Source organism: Zalophus californianus, chromosome 3 (genome assembly GCF_009762305.2).
Source record: "Zalophus californianus isolate mZalCal1 chromosome 3, mZalCal1.pri.v2, whole genome shotgun sequence".
NCBI classification, from domain to species: domain Eukaryota; kingdom Metazoa; phylum Chordata; class Mammalia; order Carnivora; family Otariidae; genus Zalophus; species Zalophus californianus.
The window spans coordinates 157,225,467-157,240,136 of NC_045597.1; the positions used below are offsets into that span (position 1 = coordinate 157,225,467).

At 37.4% G+C, this 14,670-nt stretch overlaps 1 protein-coding gene across 1 annotated transcript; it reads left to right on the top strand.

The window, feature by feature from the left end:
- Positions 1–788: 788 nt before the first annotated feature.
- LOC113919212 (60S ribosomal protein L23a-like) lies at positions 789–1,121 on the top strand. The gene has a single exon (XM_035726908.1). It carries the CDS (start codon positions 789–791, stop codon positions 1,119–1,121), a length of 333 nt encoding a protein of 110 aa, XP_035582801.1.
- The last annotated feature ends 13,549 nt before the right edge of the window (positions 1,122–14,670 follow it).

The following is a 14,670-nucleotide window of genomic DNA, read 5'->3' on the forward strand; positions in this document are numbered from 1 at the left end:
GCTCAGTCGGTCACATAGCTAACCCTTGATTTCAGCCCAGGTCATGATCTCAGTGAGACTGAGCCCCACATCGGGCTTCTGCTGGGTGTGGGGCCTGCTTGGGATCTTCTCTCTCCCTTTCCTTTTGTCCCTCCCCTGCTCTCTCTCTCAAAAAAAGTGCTGTGCCCCCCAAATTTTTATAGGGATATTTTAGCAAATACTCAAAGTGTAATAAATAAAAAGCACAATATAATGAACTAAGAATAAAGCCACATGTTCAATACTCACTATATATGTAAAACATACTAACTCAACAGGAGGAAAAAAATCCAATCTTAGCGAAAGAGTATCATAATTACCTCAATGATTGATAGATAAAGCAGAAAAAAATCAATAAGGATAATGATGACTTAAACAATAACCTCAATCCTTAGATAACTATTTTCAGGGAATAGAAATAAAACTCCTCACCTCATTTTATGATGTTAAAATATCTTGATATGAGATCCGTCACAAAAAAGAAAAAATTCCAGATCAGTCTCATCCATGGACATAGATACAAAAATCCTGAACAACAATAACCACAAACCTATCAATGTACAAAAGTTAAGTTATTCGGTTCTTTTGTTTGTTTGGTTTGGTTTTTTATTTTTTATTTTTTGTCAGAGATAAAAGACTGAGGAAACTTGACTCTATAAGCCCCTGGAAATGAACCTCGGAAATCCCTTTCATGAAGATGGCGACTAAGGTGAAGAAGGTGCCCCTCCCAAAGGCGAAGCCAAAGCAAAAGATTTGAAGGCCAAGAAAGCATGCTGAAAGGCATCTACAGTCACACAGAAAAGATCCAGATGTCACCTACATTCCAAGGGTCCAAGACACTGCGTCTCCAAAGGCAACCCAAATATCCTCGGAGGAGCATCCCCAGGAGCAACGAGTGTGATCACTATGCCATCATCAAGTCCCCCCTGACTACCCAGTCAGCTATGAAGAAAATAGAAGACAACAACACACTTGTTTTCACTGTGGATGTCAAGGCTAACAAGCACCAGATCAAACAGGCTATGAAGAAGCTCTATGACATTGATGTGGCCAAAGTCAATATTCTGATCAGGCCTGATGGAGATAAGAAGGCATATATTTGACTGGCTCCTGACTATGATGCTATGGACATTGCCAACAAAATTGGGATCATCAAACTGAGTCCAACCGGCTAAATCTAAATTTTTTCACCATAAAAAAAAGAAATAAAAGTTTGATTTAACATCATGTTATATGTATAATAACATTGTTTAGAGATACATACATATGCTATAATTAATGCCAAATAGTCAAACACATTCCCTGTAAGATAACAAGGATATCCACTACCATGACTTTTATTATATTCTCTATTTTATGACAAAGATATTCACCATCATGAGTATTCAATATTGAACCAGAGATCTTAGCCAGTGTGGTAAGAATGAAAAAAAAAGAAAGACATTTGCAAGGATGTGGATGGAGCTAGAGGGTATTATGCTAAGCGAAATAATAAGTCAGTCAGAGAAAGACAAATACCATATGATTTTACTCACATGTGGAATTTAAGAAACAAAACAAACAAACGTGGTGGGGGACAGGGGAGAGAGGAAAACCAAGAAACAGACTCTTAACTATAGAGAACAAACTGATGGTTATCAGAGGGGAGGTAGGTGGGGGATGGGTGAAATAGGCAATGGGGATTAAGGAGTACAATTGTCATGATGAGCATCCAATGTTGTATGGAAGTGTAAATTCTACACCTGAAACTGATATTACACTATATGTTAACTAACGGATTTAAATAAAAACTTGGGAGAAAATAAATAAATAAATAAACACCCTCCCTACCCCCTGAAAATAGAAGTAAATGAAAAAAAAAAAGAAAAGATATGGCATAAGCATTAAAAAAGAAAACACAAAACTCTCGTTTGAAGATAATACAATTTCCGATATGGAATAACTTAAAAGGTCTCTAGACAAACTATTGGACTTAATTAATAAGGTTTCTGAATTTAAAAAATCAACAAATAAAATTGAATTGCCTTTCTAAATACCAGAAACAAGTTAGAAAGAGTAATCTTAAAAGTACCATTTACAATAGCAACAAGACAAAATACCTAAATACGTGGGAGTAAATCTTTTTTAGTTTTCATTTATTTTTCTAAATTCAATTTAATTAACATATAGTGTATTATTAGTTTCAGAGGTAGAATTTAGTGATTCATCAGTTGCATATAACACCCAGTGCTCATTGCATCAAGTGCCCTCCTTAATGCCCATCACCCATTTACACCATCTCCCCACCCACCTCCCATCCAGTACCCTCAGTTTGTTTACTATAGTTAAGAGTCTCTTATGGTTTCTCTCTCTGTTTTTGTCTTATGTTTCCTTCCTTTCCCCTATGTTCATCTGTTCTGTTTCTTAAATCCCACATATGAGTGAAATCATATGGTATTTGTCTTTCTCTGACTGACTTATTTCACCTAGCATAATAACCTCCAGTTCCATCCACATCATTGCAAATGGCAATTTCATTCCTTTTGATGGCTGAGTAATATTTCATTGTATATGTACACACATCTTCTTTATCCATTCATCTGTTGATGGACATCTGGACTCTTTCCATATTTTGGCTATTGTGGACATTGCTGCTATAAACATTGGGGTGCATGTGCCCCTTCAAATCACTGTTTGTATCCTTTGAACAAATACCTAATAGTGCAATTGCTGGGTCATAGAGAAGCTCTATTTTTAACTTTTTGACAAACCTCTATATTGTCTTCCAGTTTGTACTCCCACCAACAGTGTAAGAGGGTTCTCCTTTCCCTAGGAGTAAATCTTGATAAGAGACATGCAAGTCCTTTATGGGAAAATTAAGAAATTTTATTGAAAAACCTTAAATAACATCTAAGTAAAATGGAATGATAATATATGATGCTCATGGATTAAAAAAAACTCAATATAAGAAGTGAAAACACAAATGGCAAGATTTCATTCCTTTTGACAGCTGCATAATATTCCATCGTGTGTGTGTGTGTGTGTGTGTGTATCACATCTTTATCCATTCATCTGTCAATGGACATCTTGGCTCTTTCCATAGTTTGGCTATTGTGGACATTGAATGGAGCACTGGGTGTTATACACAAACAATGAATCATGGAACACTACATCAAAAACTAATGATGTAATGTATGGTGATTAACATAACATAATAAAATTAAATTGAATTAAATTAAAAAAAGAAGTGAGAACACAAATGGAATGCAAATATATCTAAAAATACTCACCTTTTTAGTAATCTGGGAAATGTAAGCTGAAATCACAGTGAAACACCACTGAACATCTAGAGTACTCATAAACATGTGGCTTATATCTGTGAGCAATATTGAACTCCGGAATTAGACTGACCCACTCAGGCATGGACCACCACTGGTGGCCTACATGTAACACCATGGCTTGGAGATATGGGTGCTTCCTGTGGCCAGCTAGCCCCTAAGAAGAAGAAAGGAGGAAGACTGGGGTTTTGATTGCCCAGTTTCTGCTCCTAAATTCATGATCGGGTAGGTCACTTCTCTTTCCTAGGGTGGAGTATGGGGATAGAGAAGAGTCAGGAGGATTATGTTAATTGACCCCCCTTCAACTAGAAGAAAACTCCAGGAGAGGTAATAAATGCTACTACTAAAGATAGCCATGTTGTAGTTAAGGCAAAACAAGTTACCCTTGGGGCGCCTGGGTGGCTCAGTCGGTTAAGTGGCTGCCTCTGGCTCAGGTCATGATCCCAGAGTCCTGGGATCAAGCCCTGCGTCTGGCTGTCTGCTCAGCAGGGAGCCTTCCTCTCCCTTTCCTTCTGCCTGCCGCTCTGCCTGCTTGTGCTCTCTCTGTCTCTGTCAAATAAATAAATAAAATCTTTAAAAAACAAACAAAAAAACCCACAAGTTACCCCCACAATGGTATAGTTATTTTTTACAGGGATGGGTAGCCAGCATGTAGAGTAATTTTACAGCAACAGTTGATTACTTGAGGTTTATCAGCACCATAACCAAGTACCATCAAGTTCAACAGAATAAAGAGACACCAGAATTTAATGAAACAGTATATATTCACTTGCACTTTAGAGAACCATTCTAAATATATAATCTGGCAGTTACTTTTAATAATCTTTAAATTAAAAAATCTTACTAGGGGAATAATTATCACAATGCATGTGGTATAAAATTCAAAGGGTATAAAGTGTGTACAGTGAAGTCTTTCCCCTGCCCTGGCAATTATTCTTAAGAGTTATTTTTCTAATTATATATCATCAAAGATGTGTTTTATTTCGTTTGCTCTTTCCTCTTGATTTGATGAACACAAAGTCCTCAATTTACAAATGAACTTTTGGAGCATAATTTGCTTTCAAGGCTTTTAGAATTCAGACTATGTAGTAAATTTCTGTTTCTAGTTTCTTTAAGGAAGCTCACTAGCTTTTAATTATACCTCAAATGTAGAACATGAAATACTGTAACGCCTAATGCATTTGATAACATGGTTTCTGTATGAAATTGTGTTCCAAGTTGTAACTGGGACTTACTCCAAAGTCCCAGCAGAGACCATCCCTTTTCTCTCCCAATCCCTATACTAGAACTTTCAAGCTAATTCTCTGGGAAGTGGGAGGCAAAAACTATACCTATGGTGGTGGACAGGGTAGTAATGGAACTTCTGGGAAAGTAACAATGTACACCATGGGAACCACCTGCCAAATGAAGATTGGTAATTGGACTACAGTGTCACTGATAGCACTGCAGGAACGGGAGACCAAGCACTCCCGAGTCCCACAAGCTGTAATTTGCTTCTGGAGTGTAAGGTCAGAAGTAGCAATGACTGTCATGCATATAAGTATCTTTAACTTACAGAGACAATGGAAAATACTGACAATCTGTTAATCATCTACAAATGGTTCCTTTCCTACCTCTTAATTTTAATGGATACAACTTGAAAAGGAAGTATTTTTCATAGTCATTTTTTTACTTTACTTCAAAGTATGAATATTTCTTTTATAGTATGTTTCAAAACCAACTCCACCATCAGAATGTAAGACAACTGTTTTGGTTAGGAAATCCAGAGTAGACATATTTACAGTCTCTTACTCCAGAAATTGAGATAGAACTGTCAAGTAATTAAGCCAAACACTTTTTTTTCTCACTCACTCAGTGTATTGGCCAGATACATTAGGGCAGGGAATATGCTTGGAGAGCAGTCACATAGTCTGGTGGAATGAAGCAGACATGGAAATGAGCAAGGTTTGCAGAGTGATACAAAGAAGGAAGTAGCAAATGATACAAAGAAGGAAGTAGCAAATTCTATCTGGAGCTGGGAGTGGAAGCTGGAAAGAGGAGGGCACTCAAGAGACTTCAGTGAGTGTGACACTTGAAACCACCTTCTATCTCCTGCAAAGAACATGTCATGCACAGAGCAAAGGGACAGAGCTTTGCCAGGGAACTACATTTAGGTGGGGCTTCACCGGCATAAGGGATGTATGATGGAATCTGGTATGAGGGGAGTCAGGAAACTCCAGACCATCCGGATATATATGCTAATGCCTTGCGTATTATCTTGTCCATCACACTCCTCTGGAAATCTTTAAAAAAACACACACATTGTTAGTTATTTTTACTCCTCTTACTAACATATATTTAAAAAGCTTTATAAACTTATTATTAATAAATTGAACAGAGGTTATAAGATAAAAAGTCAAAAGTTGCTCTCCACATTCATACCTAAACTGAGCCCTGCTCATTTGTGGAATATTTTTTTCATTGGTAGAATATATTATAAGATCTTAGCAATACCAAGATATATAAGTATCAACTATTTCTTTAAAATTTATTTGAGATTTGGAAAATCAGAAACAGATCTGTCTTATATCTTCGGAATCTGGTAATTTTTTTCTATATACGTAGAATACATACAAATAATTTATCAATTATGGAAGGTGGTGTTTTAAAAATCTTATTTTATAGAATTTTTCAAACCCATACAAAAGTGGAGATAATAATATAGTTAACTTCCAAATTCTAATCATCCAGCTACAATGACTAGTAATATTTTCCTTTTTTAAAAAAAAAATTGTATTTATTTGACAGAAGGATAGAGAGAGAGCACAAGTAAGCAGAGCGGCAGGCAGAGGGAGAAGCAGACTCCCCGCTGAGCAGGGAGCCCTTCATGGGCTTGACCCCAAGACCCTGGGATCATGACCTGAAGGCAGACGCTTAACTGACTGAGCCACCCAGGCTCCCCTTCCTTTCTTTCTTTCATTTTTTTTTAAGATTTTATTTATTTATTTGACAGAGAGAGAGATAGCTAGAGAGGGAACACAAGCAGGGGCAGAGGGAGAGTGAGAAGCAGGCTCTCCGCCAAGCAGGGAGCCCCATGTGGGGCTCGATCCCAGGACCCTGGGACCATCACCTGAGCCGAAGGCAGACGCTTAACGACTGAGCCACCCAGGCGCCCTCCCCTTCCTTTCTTAATTCTACACTCTACACCTCCCTATTTTTGCTGGAGTTTTAAACATTGATTTCAATTTATATCTTCAATTTACATCTTTCACAGATAAATAATAAGTACTAATAAGTACTTCAACTTATATCTTTCACAGATAAATATTTTGAATACATTTACAATACCACTGTCATACACAGGAAAATTAACACAATATTTATTCTTTGTGCATTATTCTTACCACTAACTCAAAAATGTCTTTTACCTTGATTTATTTGGATTAGGATTGAAATAAGATCTACATATTGCATTGATTTGAGACACAAATTGTATCATTTATTAATTTTCTATCTTCACTTACATCTATTTCTGGATTTGCTTCTCATTTCCATGGTCTTTCTGTCTAATCATGTACCAATACAACATTGTTTCAATTATGCAGATTTATAATATGTTTTTATACTTAGTAGTACTTTTTCCACCCTCAATTCTTTTCTTGGGGCTTTTCTGGCTATTCTTTTTACTTGTACTTTCAGATAAATTTTGTAATCAACTCATCTAGATTCAGAAAAAAATCTGATGGTAATTTTATTAAATTTATAAATTAACTTAGGGAAAATATACATATTTATGATGTAAGTCTTCCTGTCCATGAATATAATGTATCTTTTTGTTTTTTCAAGTCTATTTTTTTGTCATCAGGAGTGTTTCATCATTTTTCTTATATAAATTTTACCTATTTCTTATTAAATTTATGCCCCAGTATTATATATTATAAATAGGGTTGCTCTTCCATTATTTCTTCTGTTTATTGTTTGTTTACATGAAGTTATTGACTTCAACCTCACAATAAGTCTGGCAAACAATGGAGGATAGTTTGTTTCATGGAGATGAAGGTTTTGTTGTTTTTGTTGGTTAAGGCTTCAAATTGACTTCTCACAAGGAGGCTGCAAGCAGATTCTCTAGCAAATTGGCATCCTGGGGAGAGCCAGGTACTCTGAAAATTTCTAACTAGGAGAAGTTAAAGGTTATATAAGCCCACCTGCCAAATTGACTGCCTAACCTTAAAAGCCAAACAGATTTACATTTCTTTCCTTCCTCCTCCTCCTTATCAGAGACCTGGTCTGGAAAAAAATCTCAAATTGCAAACAGAAAGTTCTGTGATAAATCAGGTCTAAGAACTAGAAGGGAGGTTGTTATGGTTTAACAGATGCTGTGACTCATGAAAGACTTTATATCTAAGCACTCATACTCACAAGTAATCCTGAATTTGGCTTCAATGTCAACTAATCCAGAGAGGACAAAAACATGCAGTATGCTATATTGTGTCCACAGAACTTCTGTCACTTAAGCATATTTACATTTCTGAAAGCAGGATAATTTCAGTTTGGAGTCACAGATCCTACTGCCTACAGAAAACTCTAATCGGACCACCACCATGGATACTGCCCAATTTTAGAAATGATGTTATTCCTGGAAAAAATGTGCCTATAATCATCTGTTTAATAAAAGTTATTTCAGCAGTTGTGGTTCAGAAAATATTTCTAACCCAATTTTCACCTGTCTTTACCAGCCTGGAGATCATACTATAGCTATTCATAAATTACAGTGGATCCAAATTCTATCCTTTTTAAACAGGAGTTATTTTTTTTCCAAAATGATCATGGTTATTTCTAGGAGTCCCCAAACAAGTGCCTTCCCCATATTCAAAAACCAATCTTTCAGCTTTCATCACTATATGGTACCATTCATTCATTCATTCATTCATTCAGTTAATATGTACTGAGTGCTTTCTGTGTGAGGGGATTTGGCAGAGTCTTACAGATATCTCAGTCCTGGCCCTCTTGGGGCATTCATAGTTTTTTTTCCTGGAAAGCTCCAGTTATCATTTGTCAACACGCATTGCCGGCAAGCAGCTGGATGAAATTTTTATCACTGCCTCTGCTGAGGAAGTCCCCTGTGAAACACTTGAACAAGAATATACCGAGAATGCTATCTTTCAATGTTCCTGAAGTCTCCAATCTTATGTGCTGGAACAATGCGGAGGTGGAGAAAATAACCCTCCTCAATTCTGTGCTCCTCTTTGACGTCTGGATTCCAAATCAGGGCGGCTTCTTCATGAAAAAAAATTTTCTGTAGCTCTTGGGGCTCAAAACAGTCCTAGAGGCCCAGTGTCATGTTTTCATCTTCATCATCCCTCTTGCCTGCCCCAAACCCCATTACTGAACTATGGCACCCAGGCACATCAATGAGAGCAAATATTTTCCAGGTGTTGGTGGTTGTGCTTATGTTAGGAGTGTCTGGATCTCATCTTAAATGGTCTGTTGCATTATGTAGCATAATTCAAATGCTTGGTCAGGAATCTAGCATATAAAATGTAACCACTTAAAGATTTTGCCCAGAACTACAGCAAAAAAGTATATGGCTTTTTTCAGTAAACAATTCATCTAGAGCTAGGTGCGTTACTAGGTTTAGAGTGGCAACCAATTCTTGTAGGAATTGACAAGAGTTACCTCTAGAAGATCCAAAGCCAAGTGGGAAATGTGGTTCAGGAAAAGGATTCAGTCCTGAAATACTGAGAAATCATGTTGTCAGGGAGAATGCATGACAACCTCTAAAGGCGAAAAAAAAAAAAAAGCAAAATAAAACAAAACCAACCAACCAACTGTCAAAAAACAGACACTAGACCAATCAAAACTGTTACTGAGGGGTCAGCCCTGGGAATACTAAGAATAAATTAAAATAAAATTCAATCAATACCAAGTCTGACCTGTTTCGTGGGTAAGTATCTACTGTCACCTTGCATGTTTTAAGAATGGTCTTATTCAAAAGTTTCTAAACTACTCTAAAAAAGAATCCAAAATGGGGCTATGATGTAGCATGTATAACACCTGACACAATATATTACTTATTACTGGAGTGTGGATCAGGTAACTCAGATTTTGAAATTTCTGGTATTTTGCTTGGTGTTGTTCCTTCCACCATTTAAGTTACCTCAAAAGGGAATGTTTGTCTTTGCTGAATAGAGCAAAGAGACTCAGTGCCTCTGTCCCTGTGGGTTGGCAGCTGAAATGTTTCACCTTGTTGACCTACATGAACTCTGAGAAGATGGCATGGGTTTTGGAAGCCAGGAAGGTGAGAGTCAATGTCAGCTTTAGAATTAATAGTAACCCCATTTTGAGGTATTTATCCTATCCTAGGTCAGAGCTGTGGACAAATACATTTATTGATAATTCACAAGAATCAAATTTGGGAACAACCTAAATGTCTGCACAAAGGAGATAAATTAAATAATATATGATGATAAGCCCATGAAATGGAATAATACACAACCATTACTGTATTAAATCATAATGTATCATCTTGCATTAAAATCTTATTTCCAAAAACTATATGGTAAGGTGAGAAAATGTTTATAATATGCGTTAAGTCAAAAAAGGAATATATAAAATAGATATATAGTATAAACCCACCTTCATAGTTGCAAATGAATTTTATATATTTTTGTATGTTTTTCTTTCTGTGCACACACATACAGAGTTGCATTTATATACACATACATGCAGTTATTTATCTTTTCTGTTGGTCAGAGTAAGCTAATTTATGCTGAATTAACAATGTGAAAATCTCCAGAGTCCAGAGCTTTGAGACTATAATATGATATAGACTAGATATGACATAGACTAAAAATTCAGAAATAGAAAAGTAATCTGAACTGGAATACACCCAAATAGAGGGAAATTCCAGTTGTGAACTAGCAAAGGAATGGAATTTAGATTTAGATGACAGGTTTTATAATTCAGTATATTATTTATAGCCATTCACTTCCAAAAGAGTTATAACCGTCACTTATAATGAAATCTCGTATCAGTGGAATAGTTAAAATAAAAATATTGGAGAAAGCTAGAATAGCATTTTTCAAAGTGTGTTTCACAGAATGGGACTAGCATCATGTGAAAATAAAGTTTTGTGTTCATATAAGCTCAAGAAATGCTTTAACAAATGAAAGAGTAATTCCTCTTTTCAGAATTTTGCAGAGGCTTTGATGCTAATGACCATGGTGAATGAACAAGAGAAGTAAGGTGTATGTAAGTCTCCCTGATCAGAGCATGCTTTCTGTGATGCTGAAAATGTTCTACAATCTGCTAGCCACATTTGATTGTTGAGTCCCTAAAATGTAGCTACTGCAGCTGAAGAACTGAAGTTTTAATTTTATTTAACATAAATTTAAGTAACCACATGTGGCTACTGGCTACCATATTGGATATATTGGATAGCACAGAATTAGAGCATCCCAAATGTCAAACTTCCAAATAACACACTCTAGGAAGCATTTATGTAGAGCAACCATTTTCAAACTTTTGGTCTCAGGATCTCTTGCCATTTTTTAAAAAGATTTTATTTTGGGGGTACCTGAGTGGCTTAGTCGGTTAAGCGTCCGCCTTCGGCTCAGGTCATGATCCCAGCGTCCTGAGATCAAGCCCCAAGTCAGGCTCCCTGCGAAACAGGCACCCTAGGATCTCTTAACCTCTTAAAAAATCAGTGAGGACCCCAAAGAGCTTTTGTTTTGTGGGTTATATCTATCGATATTAACTATATTGAAAATTAACACTGAGAGATTTAAAAAACATTTATTCACTAAATCATTTAAAAATACCATCCGTTGAGGCACCTGGTTGGCTCAGTCAGTGGAGCACGCAACTCTTGATCTCGGGGTTGTGAGTTTGAGCCCCACGTTAGGTGCAGAGATTAGTTAAAAATAAAATCTTTAAAAACATACCATCAGTTGTTTTCCTTGAAGTGACAGGCTTACTTCAGTTATTTTCAGGAAAATCACTGCCAGATACGCAAGTCTGAGTAATCACAGTCATCTCATCGGTCATATTTTCCAGTAAAAATGGTATTCCACAAAAAAAACCTTAGCTGATTCAGCTAGCAGCTCAATGCAACAGTGCTCCAACCATACTGCAGCATGTGGCACAAGTGTTCCCTGCCTATTTTCATACCTTTAAGGACTGAGGTTTAATAAAATTGATAGCTTTTACTTCACCATAATTTTTTTTTTTTTTTTTTTTACTGCAAGTGTATGTACAGTGCTGGCCAGTACAGTTCCAGTACAGTGACATTCGTGCTAAGGCAATGACAGTTTTACCTGCCTTAACACTTGCTTTTGTACGATCGGTGAAATAGGCAGGTAATCTTAGATTTATTATGAAAAAGTTTTTAACTCATGAAGTCCTCAAGTGGGTGACTGGGATGCCAAGGGTCTGCAGACCATGTTTTGAAAAGACCTGGTATAGAACAAGAATAAGGTGGAGGAGGGTGGGCAGGAGAGGATAAAATCCCGGAACCTGGGTCTTTAACTGAGATTGATGAGAAAACTGGTGAGTGTCCAAACTGTTTATTACACTTAGGTTAGAGGGACATGGAGAGGTCCAAATAGAATCCATCTTTGGGAGCAGGTAGTTGTAGTAAATAAAATGAGGTACCAATCATTATATCCCCACAACTGACTATTAGTTATTCATTTAAGAATAACTGAATAGTATAAATTTGTCCACATAGGGTTCCTAGAGCTAATTCTTTTTTTTTTTCAGTTTTATTTTATTTTATTAACATATAATGTGTTATTTGTTTCAGGGGTACAGGTCTGTGATTCATCAGTCTTGCACAATTCACAGTGCTCACCATAGCACATACCCTCCCCAGTGTCCATCACGCAGCCACCCCATCCCTCCCACCCCCACCACTCCAGCAGCCCTCAGTTTGTTTCCTGAGATTAAGTCTCTTATGGTTTGTCTCCCTCTCTGGTTTCATCCCGTTTCATTTTTCCCTCCCTTCCCCTATGATCCTCTGCCTTGTTTCTCAAATTCCTCACATCAGTGAGATCATGTGATACTTGTCTTTCTCTGATTGACTTATTTCGCTTAGCATAATACCCTCTAGTTCCATCCATGTCGTTGCAAATGGCAAGATTTCATTTTTTGATGGCTGCATAATATTCCATTGTGTGTATATATATATATATATATATATATATATATATACATATATATATATATATACACACACACACATATATATATATATACATAGACCACATCTTCTTTATCCATTTATCTGTCGATGGACATCTAGGCCCTAGAGCTAATTCTTTACAGATGACAGAAACTGGATCATGAAACAAGAGAAAGCTAGAACACCATGTCCTGAGTAGTGGTCTGTGAAGAGTGGTATTTTAATTTTGTACAGCCCAGAGCTCATTTCAAAATATGACCAAATTCTTTTCACATTCATTCCTGAGTTTCCACTTCCTGACTTCTTCCCTAGCTTATAACTCAGAGCAGGATTTCTTTTTCCTTCCCACATTAGTAGACTTCACTTCCGTCAGGCATGTCTCTTTGTCTCCACACTGCACGTGGTTTCTCCCTTCCCTTTCAATGAGCACTCTGGGGCTTACATTTAGGATTTTTTCTCCTACCTTCCCATCCACCCTCTCCCCTCTCACTTTTGTCCAGCAGACAGTAGATCATAACATGTGATGGGAAGTGGGGACCAGCAGTAATTGATTCAGAGGCTGATTTTGCATGCTTTTGACACCTCCCTCATTGCATGGCAAAGTTCTTGTGGTACTTAGTGATCTACAGTATTGGGATTTTTAATAATAATAAAAAAAAGGTCCCCTTGGAGAGTTATTGGTGATAGGAACTTAATTTAACAATAAAAGAAATAATTTGTGTTTTTATAGCATTTTCCCTGAAAGAATTCCAAAGAGCTCTAGAAATACTACCTAGTTCTCCCTACTTCTTACAGCAAACACCCTTGTCTTCTATTTTTAGGTAGAAGGGGAATTTACAGTACCTTGCTCCAGGAAGAAGATAGAGTGAAGCTCCTGAGCCAAGTAGGGTGAGGAAAACCTCTCCCTTCCGCCCACCAGGCCACCAACACCACCACCACCACAGCAGCCCCTGCAGCTTCCAACGGAGTGTAACCCTTTGCATTCAGTGGCTGGGATAAAGCACATTCTGATTCCTAACTGCTTCCTCAGGGCTCCCGTGAGGCAGCTGACCTCTGTTCTTGGGTCCTGAAGGGTTAACAGCCTGGGTTGTGGTTTAAAAAAAGAGACAGGAAAGACAAAGAAAATGTGCAATTATGTTAATTTTCTCAAAGTGGGGGATGGAGAGTGTTCTAGAAAAAAAAATTGCTGAAACATGATACCAGTGCCTGATTTAGATTGGTAAAAATTAGATCTTTAAAAACTACAAAAGTAACTATATGCAATAAACAATATAGGACTCCATTCTATGCAATGGCAACAAAAGCTGATCCCACAATAGAATTATCTATATTGAAAAAAAATTTAATAGATAAAAAGTGTTGAGATTAAGGAATCTGAAAAATAATTCTTACAGTTTTATGTTGTTTCCTACATCAAGTCAGTAGCAGTGTAAAAGAATTATCCCAAGAGGAAAAGTAACAATGGAAGAATAGAGAAGACCAAATGTAGAAATGGAGTTCGTTGACTGAGAACATTTAATTTTCTTTAAGGTTCCTACTGAAATTGTTGCGGGAACTGGTCCCACAAAGGGCAGGTGGCTGGGAAAGTGGAAAACCAGGGAGCTTGTGTCTTACATCAGAGATAACTTTCATTGCATCATTATTTTTTTCTGCAAGTGTGTGACTGTGTAGAATACAGTGACCAAGTACAATACCAGGATACAAGCATGATTTATCCTAGGGCACCGAGCAGTTTCACCCACTATGTACTGTAGACTGCCCTGCTTAGTGGGGGAGGAAGTATGAAGGAAGACGATGCATAACGCGTTCCAGTGTCTTTAATTTTTTTAAAGATTTTATTTCTTTATTTGAGAGAGAGCATGGGAGGGGAAGGGGCAGAGGGAGAGAGAGAGAGAAGCAGACTCCCCGCTGAGCAAGGAGCCCAAATCGGGGCTCCATTCCAGGACCCCGGGATCATGACCTGAGCTGAAGGCAGATGATTAAACGACTGAGCCCCCCAGGTGCCCTTCCAGTGTCTTTAAACAGCTGCACCTGCCCAATCAAAGACCCATTCTGACAAATTTCCCCTTCTCAGATCTCTGAACATATCTCATTCATTTGGCACCTTGAACTTGGACATCATCCTTTCGACTGTCCTGGCCACTGATCTCACAGCTTGTGTTACTCTTAAGCCTC